This window comes from Gobio gobio, assembly GCF_949357685.1.
Source record: "Gobio gobio genome assembly, chromosome: 20".
Classification (NCBI taxonomy): domain Eukaryota; kingdom Metazoa; phylum Chordata; class Actinopteri; order Cypriniformes; family Gobionidae; genus Gobio; species Gobio gobio.
The window spans coordinates 2,223,659-2,241,158 of record NC_137113.1 but is presented as its reverse complement, the minus strand read 5'-3'; the positions used below and the strand labels follow the sequence as shown (position 1 = coordinate 2,241,158).

The window sequence follows — 17,500 nt, the reverse complement described above, 5'->3', positions numbered from 1 at the left end:
TTAACATATTGTTAACATGAATTACCATGTTGCTAGCATTAATTATCATGTAGATAGCATGTTTACATGAATTAGGGTGTTGCTAAAATTATTTAACATGTAGCTAGCATGTTTTATCATTAATTTGCATATTGCTAGAATTAATCAACATGTTGCTAGCATTTTTTAGCATGTTGTTAACATGTTTTAACATGTTAACATGAATCAACATGTTGCTACCATGAATTAACATGTTGCTAATGTTGTTAACATAATTTAGCATGTTGCTAGCATTTTTTAACATGTTGCTAGCATGAATTATCATGTAGCTAGCATGTTTTAACATGTTAATATTAATTAGGATGTTGCTAACATTATTTAACATGTAGCTAGCATGTTTTAACATGAATTTGCATGTTGCTAACATGAATAAACATGTTGCTAACATTTTTTAACATGTTGTTAGCATTAATGAACATGTTGCTAGCATTAATTAACATTTTGCTAACATGTTTTAACATGTTAACATGATTTAGAATGTTGCTAGCAGGTTTGCTAACATTAATTATCATGTAGCTAGCATGTTTTAACATGTTAACATGAATTAGGATTTTGCTAACATTATTTAACATGTTGCTAACATGTTTTAACATGTAGTTAACATAATTTAGCATTTTGCTAGCATTTTTTAACATGTTGTTAGCATTAATTATCATGTAGCTAACATGTTTTAATATGTTAATATTAATTAGGATGTTGCTAACATTATTTAACATGTAGCTAGCATGTTTTAACATGAATTTGCATGTTGCTTGCATGAATAAACATGTTGCTAACATTTTTTAACATGTTGTTAACATTAATCAACATGTTGCTAGCATTAATTAACATTTTGCTAACACGTTTTAACATGTTATCATGAATTAACAGGTTGCTAGCAGGTTTGCTAACATGAATTATCATGTAGCTAGCATGTTTTAACATGTTAACATGAATTAGGATTTAGCTTACATTATTTAACATGTAGATAGCATGCTTTAGCATGAATTTGCATGTTGCTAGCATTAATTAACATGTTGCTACCATGTTTTAACATGTTGTTAACATTAATTAGCATTTTGCTAGCTTGATTTAACACATTTTAACAAGCTTTATCATATTGCTAATTTTTTTTATTAATAATTGGCATGTTTCTAACATAATTCAGCAAATTAATTCACATTTTGCTAGCATTTAATATGTTGCTAGCATGTTTTAACATAGCATTAGCATGAATCAGCATGAATCAGTTTAAATTTGAATTTTGACAGTTGGGGTTTGAACAGTCTTGGCTCATTTGAACATTCCGTCAATGCAAGTCTATGGGATTTTCCGAATTTTAATAGTCATTTTTAGGGAAATCATAAGTCGGATCAGTCAGAAAAGATACAGCACAGTAAGTCAGAACCGTCTGAAGGTCTGAGCCGAGTTTGGTGGTTGTAGCGTTAAAGCTCTAGGAGGAGACACTGTTTAAATTTAGGTTCAGAAGAAGAATTGTCAAGCCAACATGGCTTCCATAAGTTCTATAAGTGATCTATGTGTGAGATATTAATTCAACATTTTTAAGATATAACCTTGGAATTGTGAGAAATACATTAAAAATGTGAGGTATAAACGTGCGATTCCCAATAAAAAGGGAAAAAAGTGAATTGTGAGATATTAACTCAAAAATTTAGTCTATATAGCGCTAGAAATAACACATAAAATGGCAGTTTAATTGAGTCTAATGGGCTTCTGGCAGTTTGAATTTGAATTTTGACAGTTGGAGTTTGAACAGTCTTGGCTCATTTGAACATTCAGTCAATATAAGTCTATGGGATTTTTCCGAGTTTGAATTGTCATTTTTAGGGAAATTGTGAGTCGGATCAGTCAGAAAAGATACAGCACAGTAAGTCAGAACCGTCTGAAGGTCTGAGCCGAGTTTAGTGGTTGTAGCGTTAAAGCTCTAGGAGGAGACACTGTTTAAATTTAGGTTCAGAAGAAGAATTGTCAAGTCAACATGGCTTCCATAAGTTCTATAAGTGATATATGTGTAAGATATAAACTTGTAATTGTGAGAAATACATTAAAAATGTGAGGTATAAAAGTGCAATTCCCAATAAAAAGGGAAAAAAGTGAATTGTGAGATATTAACTCAAAACTTGAGTCAATATAGTGCTAGAAATAACATAAAATGGCAGTTTAATTGAGTCTAATCGGTTTCTGGCAGTTTGAATTTGAATTTTGACAGTTGGAGTTTGAACAGTCTTGGCTCATTTGAACATTCAGTCAATGCAAGTCTATGGGATTTTCCGAATTTTAATTGTCTAGTGTTTTTTTGGATATATACTGACTTATAAAGGACGCTTGGCACGTCTATGGCACAGCGGAAGCCTCTCTCCGTCTGCTCGATGTTGTGAGCGTCACAGGGCTCGTCCAGACACTGCTCAGCGACTGAGGAACAACACGATAAAAACATGAAACTACAAACACGTATGAACACATGGCAGAGGAATAGATACTCTTACCTTCTTCTGAATATGAATAATCCTCCTCTTCTCCTTCATAACGTTCCTCCTGAACTGGATTTTTCCTGTAAATTCTCCCATGGATGTTGATGAGAACCGGCCGTAAGACGTCCATCATGCACTTCTGCCACACGTCGACAATGGGAACAAAAACATCAAACAAAAAACACTGAATTTAAAGCAACAAAATAAATAAATTCCACTACTCATCAACATTTGTGAGGTAAAAGCATGCATTAATTTTATGTTAGACTTTATCTTTGTTGAGAATAAAGAATTTTTCTTCTTCTGAGATTCTTACAAAATAATTTCCCTGACAGTTCTGCACATCATCCACTAAAATATCTACAAATAATGACATAATTCTCATTATTTCTCACTGAAATGAATTATGAACAACTCATTTTTATATAGTTACAGTATAAATTACTTAACAAAACCTTTGGCTTTTAGGGAAGCATGTCTGTGTATGAAATCATCAGAAAACATATTGAACACGTCGTTTTACATTGTTAAAAATGGAATTTAATTATCTATAATATCGCTTATCATCTGTAACTGTTTGCATGTGCTTCATCTGACTAAGTGAACTTTGCTAATAAACTCAGAACTCATTAAAGAACAACACAGAAATATTTACTCGCTTGAATGTATGATTATTAATTATTAAATGGTAAATCTTTCTACCTTTGAGATGTTGTCTGTTTACATGAAACCGTGGACGCGCACTTCGCGCTCACTTCCGCCTTACGTCACGTCCTCTGCTGAGAGAATATTGTAGGATTTACTATTTTTTTTCTTTTTAATAATACAAAACAATAATTAAAAATATTAAAAACATAATAGTATAAATACAAATTATAAATCAAATAAAAATGGATGTCACGTGACGTTTCCCCCGTACGCCGCGACTTTAGGGGGCGCGCGGACGTCCGCTCAGCGTCAAACTGACGTAAACAACAAACCAACTGAAGAAACAACAACAGCAGCCGCGCTTTGGGGGAAACAGGTTATAATCATAGAAATATTACACGATTTGAACACAGATATGCCTATATTTTGATGTATTCTTTCATAGATTGCCTTATGAAACGCTAATGACGCATGGAACAGTGATAATGGCGCATTATATGCGATGTCAATACAATTGTATTCATGTTATTTTAGGTCAAATGTCGAAGTTAATAACAATAACTTATATATTTAAGTGTGTGTGAGTGTAGTGTTTTTCTATATTAGTAGTACTATTAGATTTAATTCGTTTTAGATCTAAAGAAATGTTTTCCTATTTCTCCAACTCATTTTTGTATATTAGTTTAAGTTAGCAAGATGCTTTATTGATATTGTACGAAATACAACGAAATTTTGTGGAACATTTAATGGAAATGTAAGAGTTACGAGTATTTAGAAAGAAGCACACTATAATATATATTCAATGTTATGGTTAAATATATTGAAGTGTATGTAAATGGCATTTGTGATGTATTAAAGGGTTAGTTCACCCAAAAATGAAAATTGTGTCATTAATTACTTCCCCTCATGTTGTTGGACATCCGTCAGACCTCCGTTCATCTTCAGACACAAATGAAGATATTTTAGTGTAAATCTGATGCTCTGAAAGGCCTCCATTGGCTCAACTTTACACTCTCAAGACCCTTAAAAGACACTAAAGACGTCGTTACAAAGTCCATCTCACTACAGCGGCTCTACAATAACTTTATGAATCGGCGACGATAGTTTTTGTGCGCAAAAAAACCCTAAATAACGACTTGCATAGAGATGACGATTTCAAAACACGGCCTCATGAAGCTTCGAAGCGTTATGAATCAGTGAGTCGATTCAGCAGTTTGAATCGCCAAATTTCAGCGGTTTGACACGCGATCCGAATCATGAATCGACTCACTGATTCATAACGCTTCGAAGCTTCATGATGCTTTGTTTTGAAATCGTCATTACTATGTAAGTCGTTATTTAGGGTTTTTTTTGCGCACAAAAACTATTGTCGCCGATTCATAAAGTTATTGTAGAGCCGCTGTAGTGAGATGGACTTTGTAACGACGTCTTTAGTGTCTTTTAAGGGTCTTGAGAGTGAACTGTGCCATTGAGCCAATGGAGGCCTTTCTCAGCATCAGCTTTACACTAAAATATCTTCATTTGTGTCTGAAGATGAACGGAGGTCTGACGGGTCTCCAACCACATGAGGGTGAGGAATTAATGACAGAATTTACATTTTTGGGTGAACTAACCCTTTAATGTGTGATCCGTCCTGTCCAGATCGTGAATGGCAGCGTCTTCGTCCTCGTCCTCGGCTGGCGGGGTAAGTGGGGTCAGCTCGGTGACCGGGTCCGGGTTCAGCGCTTCTGAGCTCATCCCACCCAGGAAAGTCCTGTACACCTACCCGAAAGGAGCCGGAGAGATGATGGAGGGTGTGTGCTCCGCTTCGCTCTTTATTTCTCGTGTTTTAACCGTTTGTTCCCCTGATCTGTTTTCCACGTTAAATAAACCGCTTTTGCCTCTTTATTTTCCCACAGATGGATCTGATAGGTTTCTGTGTGAGTCTGTGTTCAGCTATCAAGTGGCATCCACACTGAAGCAGGTTAAACATGGTATGTTACACACTGATCTTAAGCTAGTCCCACACTAAGATGCTTGTTTGAGCTGTACACGATATCACCAGTAGTGTTGAGCCGCTCCTCCATCCCAGAGTTCAGGTGTTCAACCCCTTCATGGCCACAGGTGTGTGACTCCAGCTCTAGCAGACGCTTCTACACACATCAGTGAGAGAATGGGCCGCTCTCAGGAGCGTGTGTGTGTGTGTGTGTGTGTGTGTGTGTTCGCTTCTACACACATTAGAGAGAGAATGGGCCGCTCTCAGGAGCGTGTGTGTGTGTGTGTGTGTGTGTGTTCGCTTCTACACACATCAGTGAGAGAATGGGCCGCTCTCAGGAGCGTGTGTGTGTGTGTGTGTGTGTGTGTGTGTGTGTGTGTGTGTGTTCGCTTCTACACACATCAGTGAGAGAATGGGCCGCTCTCAGGAGCGTGTGTGTGTGTGTGTGTGTGTGTGTGTGTGTGTGTGTGTGTTCGCTTCTACACACATCAGTGAGAGAATGGGCCGCTCTCAGGAGCGTGTGTGTGTGTGTGTGTGTGTGTGTGTGTTCGCTTCTACACACATCAGTGAGAGAATGGGCCGCTCTCAGGAGCGTGTGTGTGTGTGTGTGTGTGTGTGTGTGTTCGCGTGTTCGCTTCTACACACATCAGTGAGAGAATGGGCCGCTCTCAGGTGTGTGTGTGTGTGTGTGTGTGTGTGTGTGTGTGTGTGTGTGTGTGTGTGTGTGTGTGTGTGTGTGTGTGTGTTCGCTTCTACACACATCAGTGAGAGAATGGGCCGCTCTCAGGTGTGTGTGTGTGTGTGTGTGTGTGTGTGTGTGTGTGTGCGCGTGTGCGCGTGTTCGCTTCTACACACATCAGTGAGAGAATGGGCCGCTCTCAGGAGCGTGTGTGTGTGTGTGTGTGTGTGTGTGTGTGTGTGTGTGTGTGTGTTCGCGTGTTCGCTTCTACACAGGGCCGGCCCTGACCAATTTGCTGCCCTAGGCAAGATTTTACTTGGTGCCCCTTGTATCAAGGTTTAGCACCACATGTTTTCATTCTAAGTTGAGGAAACACTGGTACTGTTTTATTTTTTTAATGCATTGATGTTTTTTAATTTTTATTGTTGTTGTTTTATATGATGTCCAGTCCATTCTACCCCGTCATTATGTTCATGATATTATTATTATTTAATTTCTTTAAAAGGCTGATGATAGTTAAACTATACAAAAATAGCACCTACGCCACATTACAGCCTAAACACAAATAACAAGTAATTGCATCTAGCATTCATGCACAGACTATTGAGAACTAGCAAAAGTGTTTGTTTTCCGGTAGATGGCAGCAAACTTCCACTAATATGCACATTCATGTTTTCACCATGAATTAAACTGAGAAATTTAGATATTTAATGTGAAATTTACATAAAATTTTGCTATTTTAAATACACCTGTATATAAATATCATTACTAATTTCGGCAAAAACATTTTAAAATGTCCATATGTCCCCTTAAAACTGCAGAACTGTAGAGTAAAAAAATTAAAGAAACAAAAATTATATTATATTCATAGTACATATCCACCTGTAAATTCTGTTTATAGTAATAACCATCTGTATATTATTCACTGTACATATTCACCTGTAAATTCTGTTTATAGGAATAACCATCTTTCTATTTATAGATATATTTAAATATATTCAGTACATATCCATGTCCTGCACTTATGCAACGGTTGTATATCCTGCACTTGCTGCTATTGCACTTCTGGTTAGACCTAAACTGCATTTCGTTGCCTTGTACTTGTTCTTGTGTAATGACAATAAAGTTGAATCAAATCTAATCTAATCTAAAAACATTAGGTTATTAAAAAAGTGATATTACATGCGTTGAAAAAAAACAGATATGATTGTTTTTTTTTTACAAAATACACTATCTGTGGCCACTGGAGAACCCAGAATAGCTGCTTGCATATAGTTTAAGGTAAAACTGGAATTAATTAGCGTACATTCGTATTTCACTACTATGCAGTTAAATAAACTCATTCATTACATCACTTTACCTCTGTCTTAACACTGCAAAAAATGCTCTTCTTATTTACTAATTTTTTCTTGTGTCCAGTCCAAACATCAAAAAATTCTTAAATCAAGATGTATTTACTAGTAAAATGACATTAGATAATTTTTTTTCTTGTTTTCTGGGGGAAAAAAATCTAAATTAAGTGAGTTTTAGCTTAAAACTAGCACAATTATCTGCCAAATGGGGTGAGAAAAATGATCTTATTTCTGTTTGGGACAGAAACAATTAACAAGATTTCAATCAGAAACAAGATTATTTTTCTCACCCCATTGGCAGATAATTTAGCTTGTTTTAAGCATATATTCACTTAAGAAAAAATATAATTTTACTTATCTAGTAAATGCATCTTGTTTTAAGAATTTTTAGATATTTAGACTAGAAAGACAAATAAGAAGAGCATTTTTGCAGTGTTTCCCTTATCTTGCCTGCATCAGAGGGCTTCTGTTTTTTATGACACTACAATTCGGCAATCCGTCATAAATTATCAGGCAACTTTCACCGTGTCTACACCTGGAGCGAGCCAAGCACCCTAAAAAATGAAAGCAATCCTGTCTACATTAGATGCGGCGAGAGGCGACGCGACACAACAAATTCCATAACTGATCAGAAATATAAACTGATCGCGCGTTATATTTCTGACGCACTTCATGTAGCTCGGCGGGGGAGATTGATGAGGCGGACCGGGAAGATGCGGGGGACTTGGTTAAGTTTGTTTGCGCTTTATTTGGTAATATTTCAAATTAATATGAATAAAATAGTATCAGTAATACATTTTGGCGCCCCTATGGATGAGTGGCGCCCCTAGCGTTTGCCTATTCCGCCTATGCCACGGGCCGGCCCTGCTTCTACACACATCAGTGAGAGAATGGGCCGCTCTCAGGAGCGTGTGTGTGTGTGTGTGTGTGTGTGTGTGTGTGTGTGTGTGTTCGCGTGTTCGCTTCTACACACATCAGTGAGAGAATGGGCCGCTCTCAGGTGTGTGTGTGTGTGTGTGTGTGTGTGTGTGTGTGTGTTCGCTTCTACACACATCAGTGAGAGAATGGGCCGCTCTCAGGAGCGTGTGTGTGTGTGTGTGTGTGTGTGTGTGTGTGCGCGTGTGCGCGTGTTCGCTTCTACACACATCAGTGAGAGAATGGGCCGCTCTCAGGAGCGTGTGTGTGTGTGTGTGTGTGTGTGTGTGTGTGTGTGTGTGTGTGTGTGTGTGTGTTCGCGTGTTCGCTTCTACACACATCAGTGAGAGAATGGGCCGCTCTCAGGAGCGTGTGTGTGTGTGTGTGTGTGTGTGTGTGTGTGTGTGTGTTCGCGTGTTCGCTTCTACACACATCAGTGAGAGAATGGGCCGCTCTCAGGTGTGTGTGTGTGTGTGTGTGTGTGTTCGCTTCTACACACATCAGTGAGAGAATGGGCCGCTCTCAGGAGCGTGTGTGTGTGTGTGTGTGTGTGTGTGTGTGTGTGTGTGTGTGTGTGTGTGTGTGCGCGTGTGCGCGCGTGTTCGCTTCTACACACATCAGTGAGAGAATGGGCCGCTCTCAGGAGCGTGTGTGTGTGTGTGTGTGTGTGTGCGCGTGTGCGTGTGTTCGCTTCTACACACATCAGTGAGAGAATGGGCCGCTCTCAGGAGCGTGTGTGTGTGTGTGTGTTAGGGCTGAAACGATTCATCGAGTTACTCGATTAACTCGATTACAAAAATTTCTTGAGGTAAAAATTCTGCCTCAAAGCCTCGTTAAATTCCTATGACGCGCACTATAAGCGCAGGATCTGATTCACACATAGCGCACACACCATAGCGCATGATACATTTTGAATTTAGTTTAGATTCTAGATGCCCAGAATCACTATAGTAACAGGGTTCCCACTCGTCCTGGAAAACCTTGAAAACCTGGAAAATTGATGACAAATTTTCCAGTCCTGGAAAACACATGGAAAATTAGAGAAAATGTAAAATGTCCTGGAAAATCTTGTTGTTGTCTGGGAAAATTCTTTAAAAAAAAGTTATTTCTTTAGCCGAGTATAAAGAGTTTATCGCTGGCCCAAAAAATTAGCGCTAGTTGCAGAAAGCACATGTTCAGGAACGCTGAGTTTGATGTAGTATTTGAATAATGATGTTTAATAGCTAATGCTATAACTGCTCAAATGAATGCAGTGAATGTTAACTCGTAAGCTGCTACCTAATCACATCATTTTGATATAAAGTCAGAATTGCTAGAAATAGTCAGAATTGCGTGATATAAACTTGCAAGTCTTTTCTTCACAATTGACTTTTTTGCGCAGTTGCGAGTTTATATCTTGCAATTCTGACTTCTTTTCTCAGAATTGTGAGATCTAAACTGCAATTGCAAGTTATAAAGTCAAATTCTGAGGAAAAAAGAATTGCAACAATTTTCGCGTTTATATCACAAATATGTAAACTCGCAATTGCGAGAAAGTCAGAATAGCGAGATAAAAAGTCAGAATTACATTTTCTTTCTATTCTGTGGTGTAAACAAGCTTCCATAGTCATAATGTATGATTAAGAGCTCATATTGAAAAATGCTGGATTGTTAAGTAATGGCAATAAACTGGACGGCTTTTAAAGACTTACAAAGCAATATTTGGCATGATCCTTGTCTTTTATTCCCGCCGTAGTAAAATTGAAAATGTCCTGGAAAAGTACTGGAAAATGGTTGCTGAAAAAGAGTGGGAACCCTGAGTAACTGCATGTTTTACACAGTTTATGTAAGTTGATCACCGTTCTTATAGCTGCCACACACACACACACAGCGCGCGCAAGCCCCGAAGCCAGATCGCTTTCACTTTCGTCCTCATAAAGTTTGTCAAGTAAATGCTTTTAAAGCCTTGCCAGTTTGAACATTGAAGCGATTGTGCACTATTCAAAAACAACAATACGGAAAACTTCTCCATTCAGTGCTCAGCTTTTTTCTGTGACACGGAGAGTTGAGCCGTGTCGCGTCTTTGACAACGAGCGCGACATGGCCGAGCCGCTCATCCAAGCCTTACAGCACCAAGTGCAATGCAAAGCGTGGGATGCAGTGGGGTAAAGTGCGCCGCCACTGGACTCTAGGGCAGTGGAGACATGTTCTCTGAGTGACCAATCACACTTCTCTGTCTGACAATCCCACACTGAACTGAATCAACACTGAACTGATCTGAATAATGATAACCCTAATGTGTTCTGCAGAGCTGCTTTCATAATTTATTAATTTTGCAACATCAACACTGTCATTGATCTGAACTGAATCAACACTGATCTGAACTGATTGAACTCTGAACTGAATCAACACTGATCTGATTTGAATGAACACTGAACGTTGAGTTATGCATATAACTACTGTTCCCAGAAGGAGGGAAACGAGGTACAACACATGACTATGGGATATCGCGCTCTAGCGCCATCTGCTGAAGACACCTTTATTCACGCCTGAAAGGCCAATGACGCATGACGACGTGGGCGGGGTCACGACCCACAGCATATAAATGCAGTCGTATGCGTCATTTCCCTTGTTCAGTCCAGCTCTTCACCGAGCCCCGACTGTGCGGGGCCCAGAGGTGTTGTACCTCGTTTCCCTCCTTCTGGGAACAGTAGTTATATGCATAACTCAACGTTCCCATTCAGTCGGTCAACTCGGTACAACACATGACTATGGGACATATATTCACGCCCCGCCAAGTCGCTGAACTAAACGTAATAGACCAGCACCGCCACATAACCCTTTTCCGAGGGAAAGATGCATGGCCCCTATAAAAACCCCTGTGGTAACTAGCGGGTACACCGGACAAATGTGCACAGTGATGCCCAGCTGGCATCCCACAAGAATATTAAACCAAGCCCCTGACATCTCCATGCCCTAGAGTGCTCACACACCTCACCAGGCAGAACCAACTCCTTCCATGCTATAGAAATAGCCTTGTACAATCCAATGTGAAAGACATCGCTCTGATAGCGGCTTCCCACTGGCTGAGTTGGAAAACATGACAAAAGGCTGGTCAGGCGAGTGCATAGCCTGCAACTGCCGAACGCACCTGCGTACGAATCGCAAATGGCGCAAAGCACAAAGCAAGTATCCTGTTTTTCTCTGAGTCAGAGATTTCATAGGGCAGACAGCTCGAACGAGAGCATACTCCCAACCTGACTTTAGGCATATACGCCGCATTTGGATGCAACACCACCAAGTGCAGCTTGGGTGCAAACTGCAAAGGGGATGCACCAATAGCGCATGAAGATAACCAACATGCTTTGCTGGTGCCAGTATCCATGACAAGGAATCATCCTTATATTCAAGGATTCTAAAGGCTTAAACGGAGGTTCACACCTAGCCTCCAGATCAACCATCAGGTCATGACCATTACAGTTTGTAACGAGCCTAAAAACGCTGACCTTAAAGCTCCAGGTATACTTTGGATGTCTGCGTTCTGCGCACCATTCGTGTGACGTAAAATCTCGTCAACAGGAGGGCCTTTGGTGCGCATGCCACAGCGTATGAGTGACTTGACCACTTGCGGACAAAGTTCACTCAGAAGCACGCATTCCGAACCCATCTACACTTAAGTCCAAAGTATTCCGTCAGCATGCAGCCCAATTGTTTTTGAGAATGCATGGAAGGTGCGCATACAACAGCGCATGTGCAAGAAAAACAGAAGCGACAGAAGAGTCACAACAATTATACTGCACATGTATTGAACTTGGTCATCCGCGCTCATTCGACTGCGTGTGTGACGCATCTGGATGCGGGAAATTAACCATACCCGGCCTTCCTGGCCAAAGGAGTATACCGTGACCAGCTCACACTCTCAACAGATGGAGTGGAACGCGAGAGTTCCCTGACAGTCCGTGAACTGTCCGTGTGACGTAATAATCACCATTAGGAGAGTCCGCAGATGGCCGCGCACACTGTCCGTGTGCAGCCCAATTTTTGGGACCGCGGACGGTGCACATAAAACAGCACATGTGCGAGTGACATGAATCATATAGCATGTTTCCTATGTACTACTGTACACTCAAAGCGCTTTACACTCATGTCAGGGGTCTCTCCTCAACCACCAGCAGTGTTCAGCATCCACTTGGATGATGCAAGGGCAGTCACAGTACAATGGCACCAGCGCGCTCACCACACACCAACTATAGGTGGAGAGGAGAGAGAGAGCACTTGAAAACCAAAGCACTCGAAAACCAAAAATGCACTAGATAGTGCACATGCGCCAAAAGCACCTTTCCACTGATGTGGGCAATGGAGTAGGATATACTTTGAAAAACTCACACTCTCGACTGTGCCCGAAACGGAGCAAAAATCGTAGTATGCCAGGACCCTCTTAAGGAACCGAAAAATGCGCGCTTTAGCGCAGCACCATTAATGCCCTCATGAAAGCCGAAAACAGTCGCCCAATAAACTTCCAGCATGGAATGGGAGTGACTTTTCTTCGGAGAAGAAAACAGTATCAATCAGGCACTGACACAGTGATACAGATTTTCACCTGCACCAAACTTCAAACATGCGCTACTTCAACACAACACGGTGTGCTTCAGAAAGCAAGCGCCCTGTTTTGTAGCTATAGTCAGATTCTCCCTCTCTTAACATGTAGACCCTTAGAGACCACAGTTCCGGCCGAGGGTGCAGAATCTGCCTCCTGCATAGGGGAAGACACCATGGTGTGTGTCCTTAACAGCAATGCCATGATGCTTGTGTACCATTTCTTTTTCTCTGGCCAGCAAGATGCCACCAAAATCAGTGATGGACCCTTCTGCATACAGCAGAATCCTGGGCTATACGTGTTGGGACATCCACCCCCTACGGGGCACTCCAGTCCATAATCAAGAAAACAGCGGGCGGCGCATGTTTTCTGCAGATGCAAAAAGATACACATTTCTGCACCCGATCTGCACCACTATTCAAGAGTGCATAAGCCACCGCAGGTCTGCCTTGTATCAAGAGCATCCATGCCAATTGCAGCAGAGAGGGAGTACCTCCTTGCCTACATATATATGACCATTGTCATATTTTCCATTCTGAATAATGCTTGCCCTGCTGGGTCAAGTGTTTCAGCACCAGGAGAACTATTCCACATAAATGTATGTGAAGCTCTTACAGCGCTGTCAACCACTCTCCTCTTACAGAGTTTCTCGTCCATGTTGTGACGTTTGTCATCACTAATGAACATGCCGTAACCCTGCCCAGGGGAATTCCTTCTGTTAACAGATCTAGGACTCCCAGGGGACCATGGTCTGAACGCCCAACAGCGCTACTGAACCATGCTTAACTGTCACATGGCATATAGCAAGTTACCGAACGCCCAGCGCCGGAACTGCAAACACAAAGAGGAGAATCCAGCAGTACTACTGCTATCGGGGTCATGAGCCCTAGCAGTCTCAGCACTGCAAAAGTCCTCTGCCCTCTGTTCGGTTCTGAATCTATCCCCAGACCAAGATATAACAGACCGAGACATAACAGCCCCTTTTGAGATTATCTGAAAAATCCCAGAGCTCGTAAAATGGAAAAACAAGTGCATGTGTTTTACAACACTGCGTGTTCCCTGCTGTCTGCAGCCAGGAGCACGTCATCCAAATAGGAGAACAATATTATGCTCTGATGGCACAGCAGAACCAACACCGCTTCTGCATATCTTTCAGATATGCGCAGTGCCATTAGGATCTATAGGCAGTCCCATCAACGGAGACCTCAGAAATGTTTTCTGTGCTCCTGTTTGATTGTGGCAAGATGCATCGGGCAAAAACACACCGATGTAAGCCGATCCCGAGGATGCAGAGGGCAGAACAGGTGACATACTGCAAGCATTTTTGAACTTGACACATTAACCACTCTAAAGTGTTTGTTCAACTGCTGCAAGTCTGGTATTTTTTTTTTTTTTTTTGGAGGAGGAGGAGGAGGAGGAATTTACTCTGAAAAATCTCTTTCTCCATTTTCCCTTGTGGCAAAACTTGAATTGCCATTTTGCTGAGGAGAGCACGGATTTCCCCTCTCAAACAATGAAGTTGCAATTACTCCGCCAAACCAGAGGGGGGCGCGAGAGAAACCGCAGCCGACAGCCCTACTGGAATCGTGCGAAGAAGCCATGGTGTTGTTAGTGCGCTTACGCGCCACCGTTCAAGGCAGACAGCGAGGAGGATTCTCAAGCATCACTTGTGGAATCCCGCGTCCTTCTGCAAACATCACTGTAAATTGCATAACACTGCATTATTCTCATCTGTCGGCATACGGCCAGACTGTGAGGTTAGAGGTTCCAGTGCAATCTGATTGTTTTAACAAATCAACACATGAGGTCTTGTATGCTCAACACACATTTTATTGACAACATACTTAAACTGAACCCGCTATTTTGCTGGGTTACTGCCCAATCTGGATAGATCGGCAGGCGAGTTTGCATCGCTGATTTTACAGGAATCAAACCCGCAAGCTTCTGTATCACGGCAGGACTATCGACAAACTTTGTTGCCGCTCCCCAACACAGATCAATTCAAGGGCTATCATTTCACTTTCACCCACCTCGGGGAGACGCGATCTGCCCGGTTTGAAAATATATATCATCAGAGCATTCCTCGCCCGCTTCTAGCGAGACCGAATCACCCCGTGAACGCTACACCGACACTCCTCGGTCTATACCCGATCATCCCAACTCTCCGTGGCCTCCAAAACCGGCGATCACCGTATCTGGATCAGCACCTGAAGACAGGAGCGGGCCGTGTTCGACCACTGCCCCGCCAAGCGGAACGGCAGAGCTGCCGGTAGGGCACAACGTACACGCACTGGGGTTGGAGAGATCTAGTCCAGCCTAATTAGACAAAGACTGGGAAGATGCCTCAGCAGTCCCAAGTCCCGCTGACAGTCCATCCGTGAGCCCCATGACCGGCCTCGCCGCACCGCCTCGGCGGATGCGGGACCGATCCACGGGGCTCACGAGGCTGGCCGGCCTCATCGAACACGGCCAGCCGAGAGCGGAGCAGCCTGAGTGTCAGCTCTCATAATGCTCGCAAGCGGCTCCCTCGAGAGCCGCCCGAGCATGCTGAACACCCTACTTATGATTATACCATGAACACCCACATGCCATAGGACAGGGGAGATAACCTGTTCAGATATTTATCATGACAAAATTTATTAGCCATTTGTTAGTTGTACTAAACTCAAGCCAAAAACTTCTCTTTTATGTCTTTTCCATTAACAAGAGTCATCACTGTGGATTATCTTGTGAATGTGGCATACGTTTGAACATTTTGTTTGAGAAAAACTTATTAGCCTTTCGTTAGCAAAGCTAAACTTGTTGCTAAATAAGCTTTCTCTTTTTTTTTTTTGCCTTAATTTCGACAAGAATCACCACCGTGGGCTTTTCTTGCGAAAATGTGGCGTGATGGTGTTCAAGCAGCACGGTGAAGAGCTGAAGAACAAGGGAAATGACGCATACGACTGCATTTATATGCTGTGGGTCGTGACCCCGCCCACGTCGTCATGCGTCATTGGCCTTTCAGGCGTGAATAAAGGTGTCTTCAGCAGATGGCGCTAGAGCGCGATATCCCATAGTCATGTGTTGTACCGAGTTGACCGACTGAATGGGAACTGAATGAACACTGAACTGAATCAACACTGAACTGAATCATCAACAGTGAACTGAATGAACACTGAACTGAATCAACACTGAACTGAATCAACACTGAACTGAATCAACACTGAACTGAATCATCAACAGTGAACTGAATGAACACTGAACTGAATCAACACTGAACTGAATCAACACTGAACTGAATCAACAGTGAACTGAATTGATCTGAATGAATGACCGTTTTCTTTAAAGCTGAATTAGTCTCATATTTGCTGAAGTTTGTGTCATTGATTCTGTGAAAGCATGAGTGTAATTAAAGCTGAAGCCTGTGTGTCTGGTCTCAGATCAGCAGGTGTCGCGGATGGAGCGTCTGGCCGGTCTGGTGGAGCAGTTGGAGGCGGACGAGTGGAAATATAAGCCCATCGAGCAGCTCCTGGGCTTCACCACCTCCTGACCTCTTCATCCGCCCGCCGCTGACTGATGATGTCACGCTGGGGTCAGGGGTCGCCCGCCGCTGACTGATGATGTCACGCTGGGGTCAGGGGTCCTTTTGCACTAACATTTTTAGACTTCGTGATCATGTGTGTAAATATGCATCATGTTTTTGAATAAAGCCTTAGTGATGCATCACAGCTGAATACATGTACAATAAACTCTTTTTTAAGCACAATCAGTCATGTGTCATGGATTATTGTAAATGACATTAAAAGCTCACTAGAACTGGACGATACACACATTTTGTGACGTAAACAATAAAGCATTGTAGCCATTTTCCTTTTCAGCTTTTCATAACTTTTCAATTATCCTCAAATTTGTCCATGCAATTAGTTATTACTGAAAATGATCACATACTAAATCGAAATTATGACAAAAAATGATACATTATGACTTAAAAAGTTGAAATTATGACTTAAAAAACTAAAATATGACAATCGAAATGATGAAACTGAGTTGTATGACATACTAAATTTAAATTATAGCAAAAATAACTAAATTAAGACACACTAAGTCGCAAATTATGATTTAAAAAGTCAAAATTATGATTTTAAAATGATGAAATTATGACACTAAATCGAAATTATGACAATTTAAAATTATGAAGTTATTCAAAGCATGAAACGTTTGCAAGGACCAAGTGTTGTGTGTCAAAGTTGACATACTAAATCGAAGTTATGACAAAAAAAAACTAAATTATGACATAAAATGTCGAAATTATGACTCCAAAAGTCAACGTTATGACTTGTCAAAATTGACAAAAAACTAAAATATGACATAAGTCGCAATGATAAACATACTAAGTCGAAATTGACCGGAAAAAACAAAAATGTGATAGAAAAGATGACATACTTAATTAAAATTATGAATTTAAACTGAAATTATGAAGTTATTTAAGGCATGAAGCATTTTTTGCAGTGTCGTGTGTCAGTGTCAAGAGTGACATACAAGTCGAAGTATTTTATTGTTTATGACAATAAAACAAAATTTATGAAATAAAAAAAAAAAATATGACAAAAAGTCGCAATGATGAGTCGAAATTGACTTAAAAAGTTGAAATTTTGACTGTCATAAGTATGAGATGAAAAGTTCAAATTATGACATAAATACTAAAAATTATGGCTTAAAGTTAAAATGTGTATACTGAATTGAAATTATGAAGTTATTCTCAAAGCATGAAGCGTTTGCACAGAGAAGTATCGTGTGTGTCAAAGTGTCAGAATTGACAGTCTACTAAGTCATAATTATGAGATGAAAGTTGAAAGTATGACA

General features: G+C 41.0%; 2 protein-coding genes across 2 annotated transcripts in view; one reads left to right on the top strand and one right to left on the bottom strand.

The window, feature by feature from the left end:
* Window positions 1–3,266, bottom strand: part of ascc1 (activating signal cointegrator 1 complex subunit 1) — a 17,751-nt gene extending 14,485 nt beyond the window's left edge. The window contains exons 1-3 of the mRNA XM_079846159.1: window positions 3,213–3,266; window positions 2,526–2,649; window positions 2,352–2,451 (exon numbers count right to left, since the gene is read on the bottom strand). Coding sequence (XP_079702285.1) covers window positions 2,352–2,451; window positions 2,526–2,643 — 218 coding nt within the window. The 5' untranslated portion in view covers window positions 2,644–2,649; window positions 3,213–3,266. The remainder of the gene's footprint in view (window positions 1–2,351; window positions 2,452–2,525; window positions 2,650–3,212) is intronic.
* A 165-nt stretch (window positions 3,267–3,431) lies between these two features.
* On the top strand, window positions 3,432–16,403 carry anapc16 (anaphase promoting complex subunit 16). Its single transcript, XM_079845496.1, has 4 exons — window positions 3,432–3,534; window positions 4,800–4,951; window positions 5,057–5,131; window positions 16,078–16,403. The coding sequence occupies exons 2-4, from the start codon at window positions 4,807–4,809 to the stop codon at window positions 16,185–16,187; spliced, it is 330 nt and encodes a 109-aa protein (XP_079701622.1). The 5' UTR covers window positions 3,432–3,534; window positions 4,800–4,806; the 3' UTR covers window positions 16,188–16,403.
* The last annotated feature ends 1,097 nt before the right edge of the window (window positions 16,404–17,500 follow it).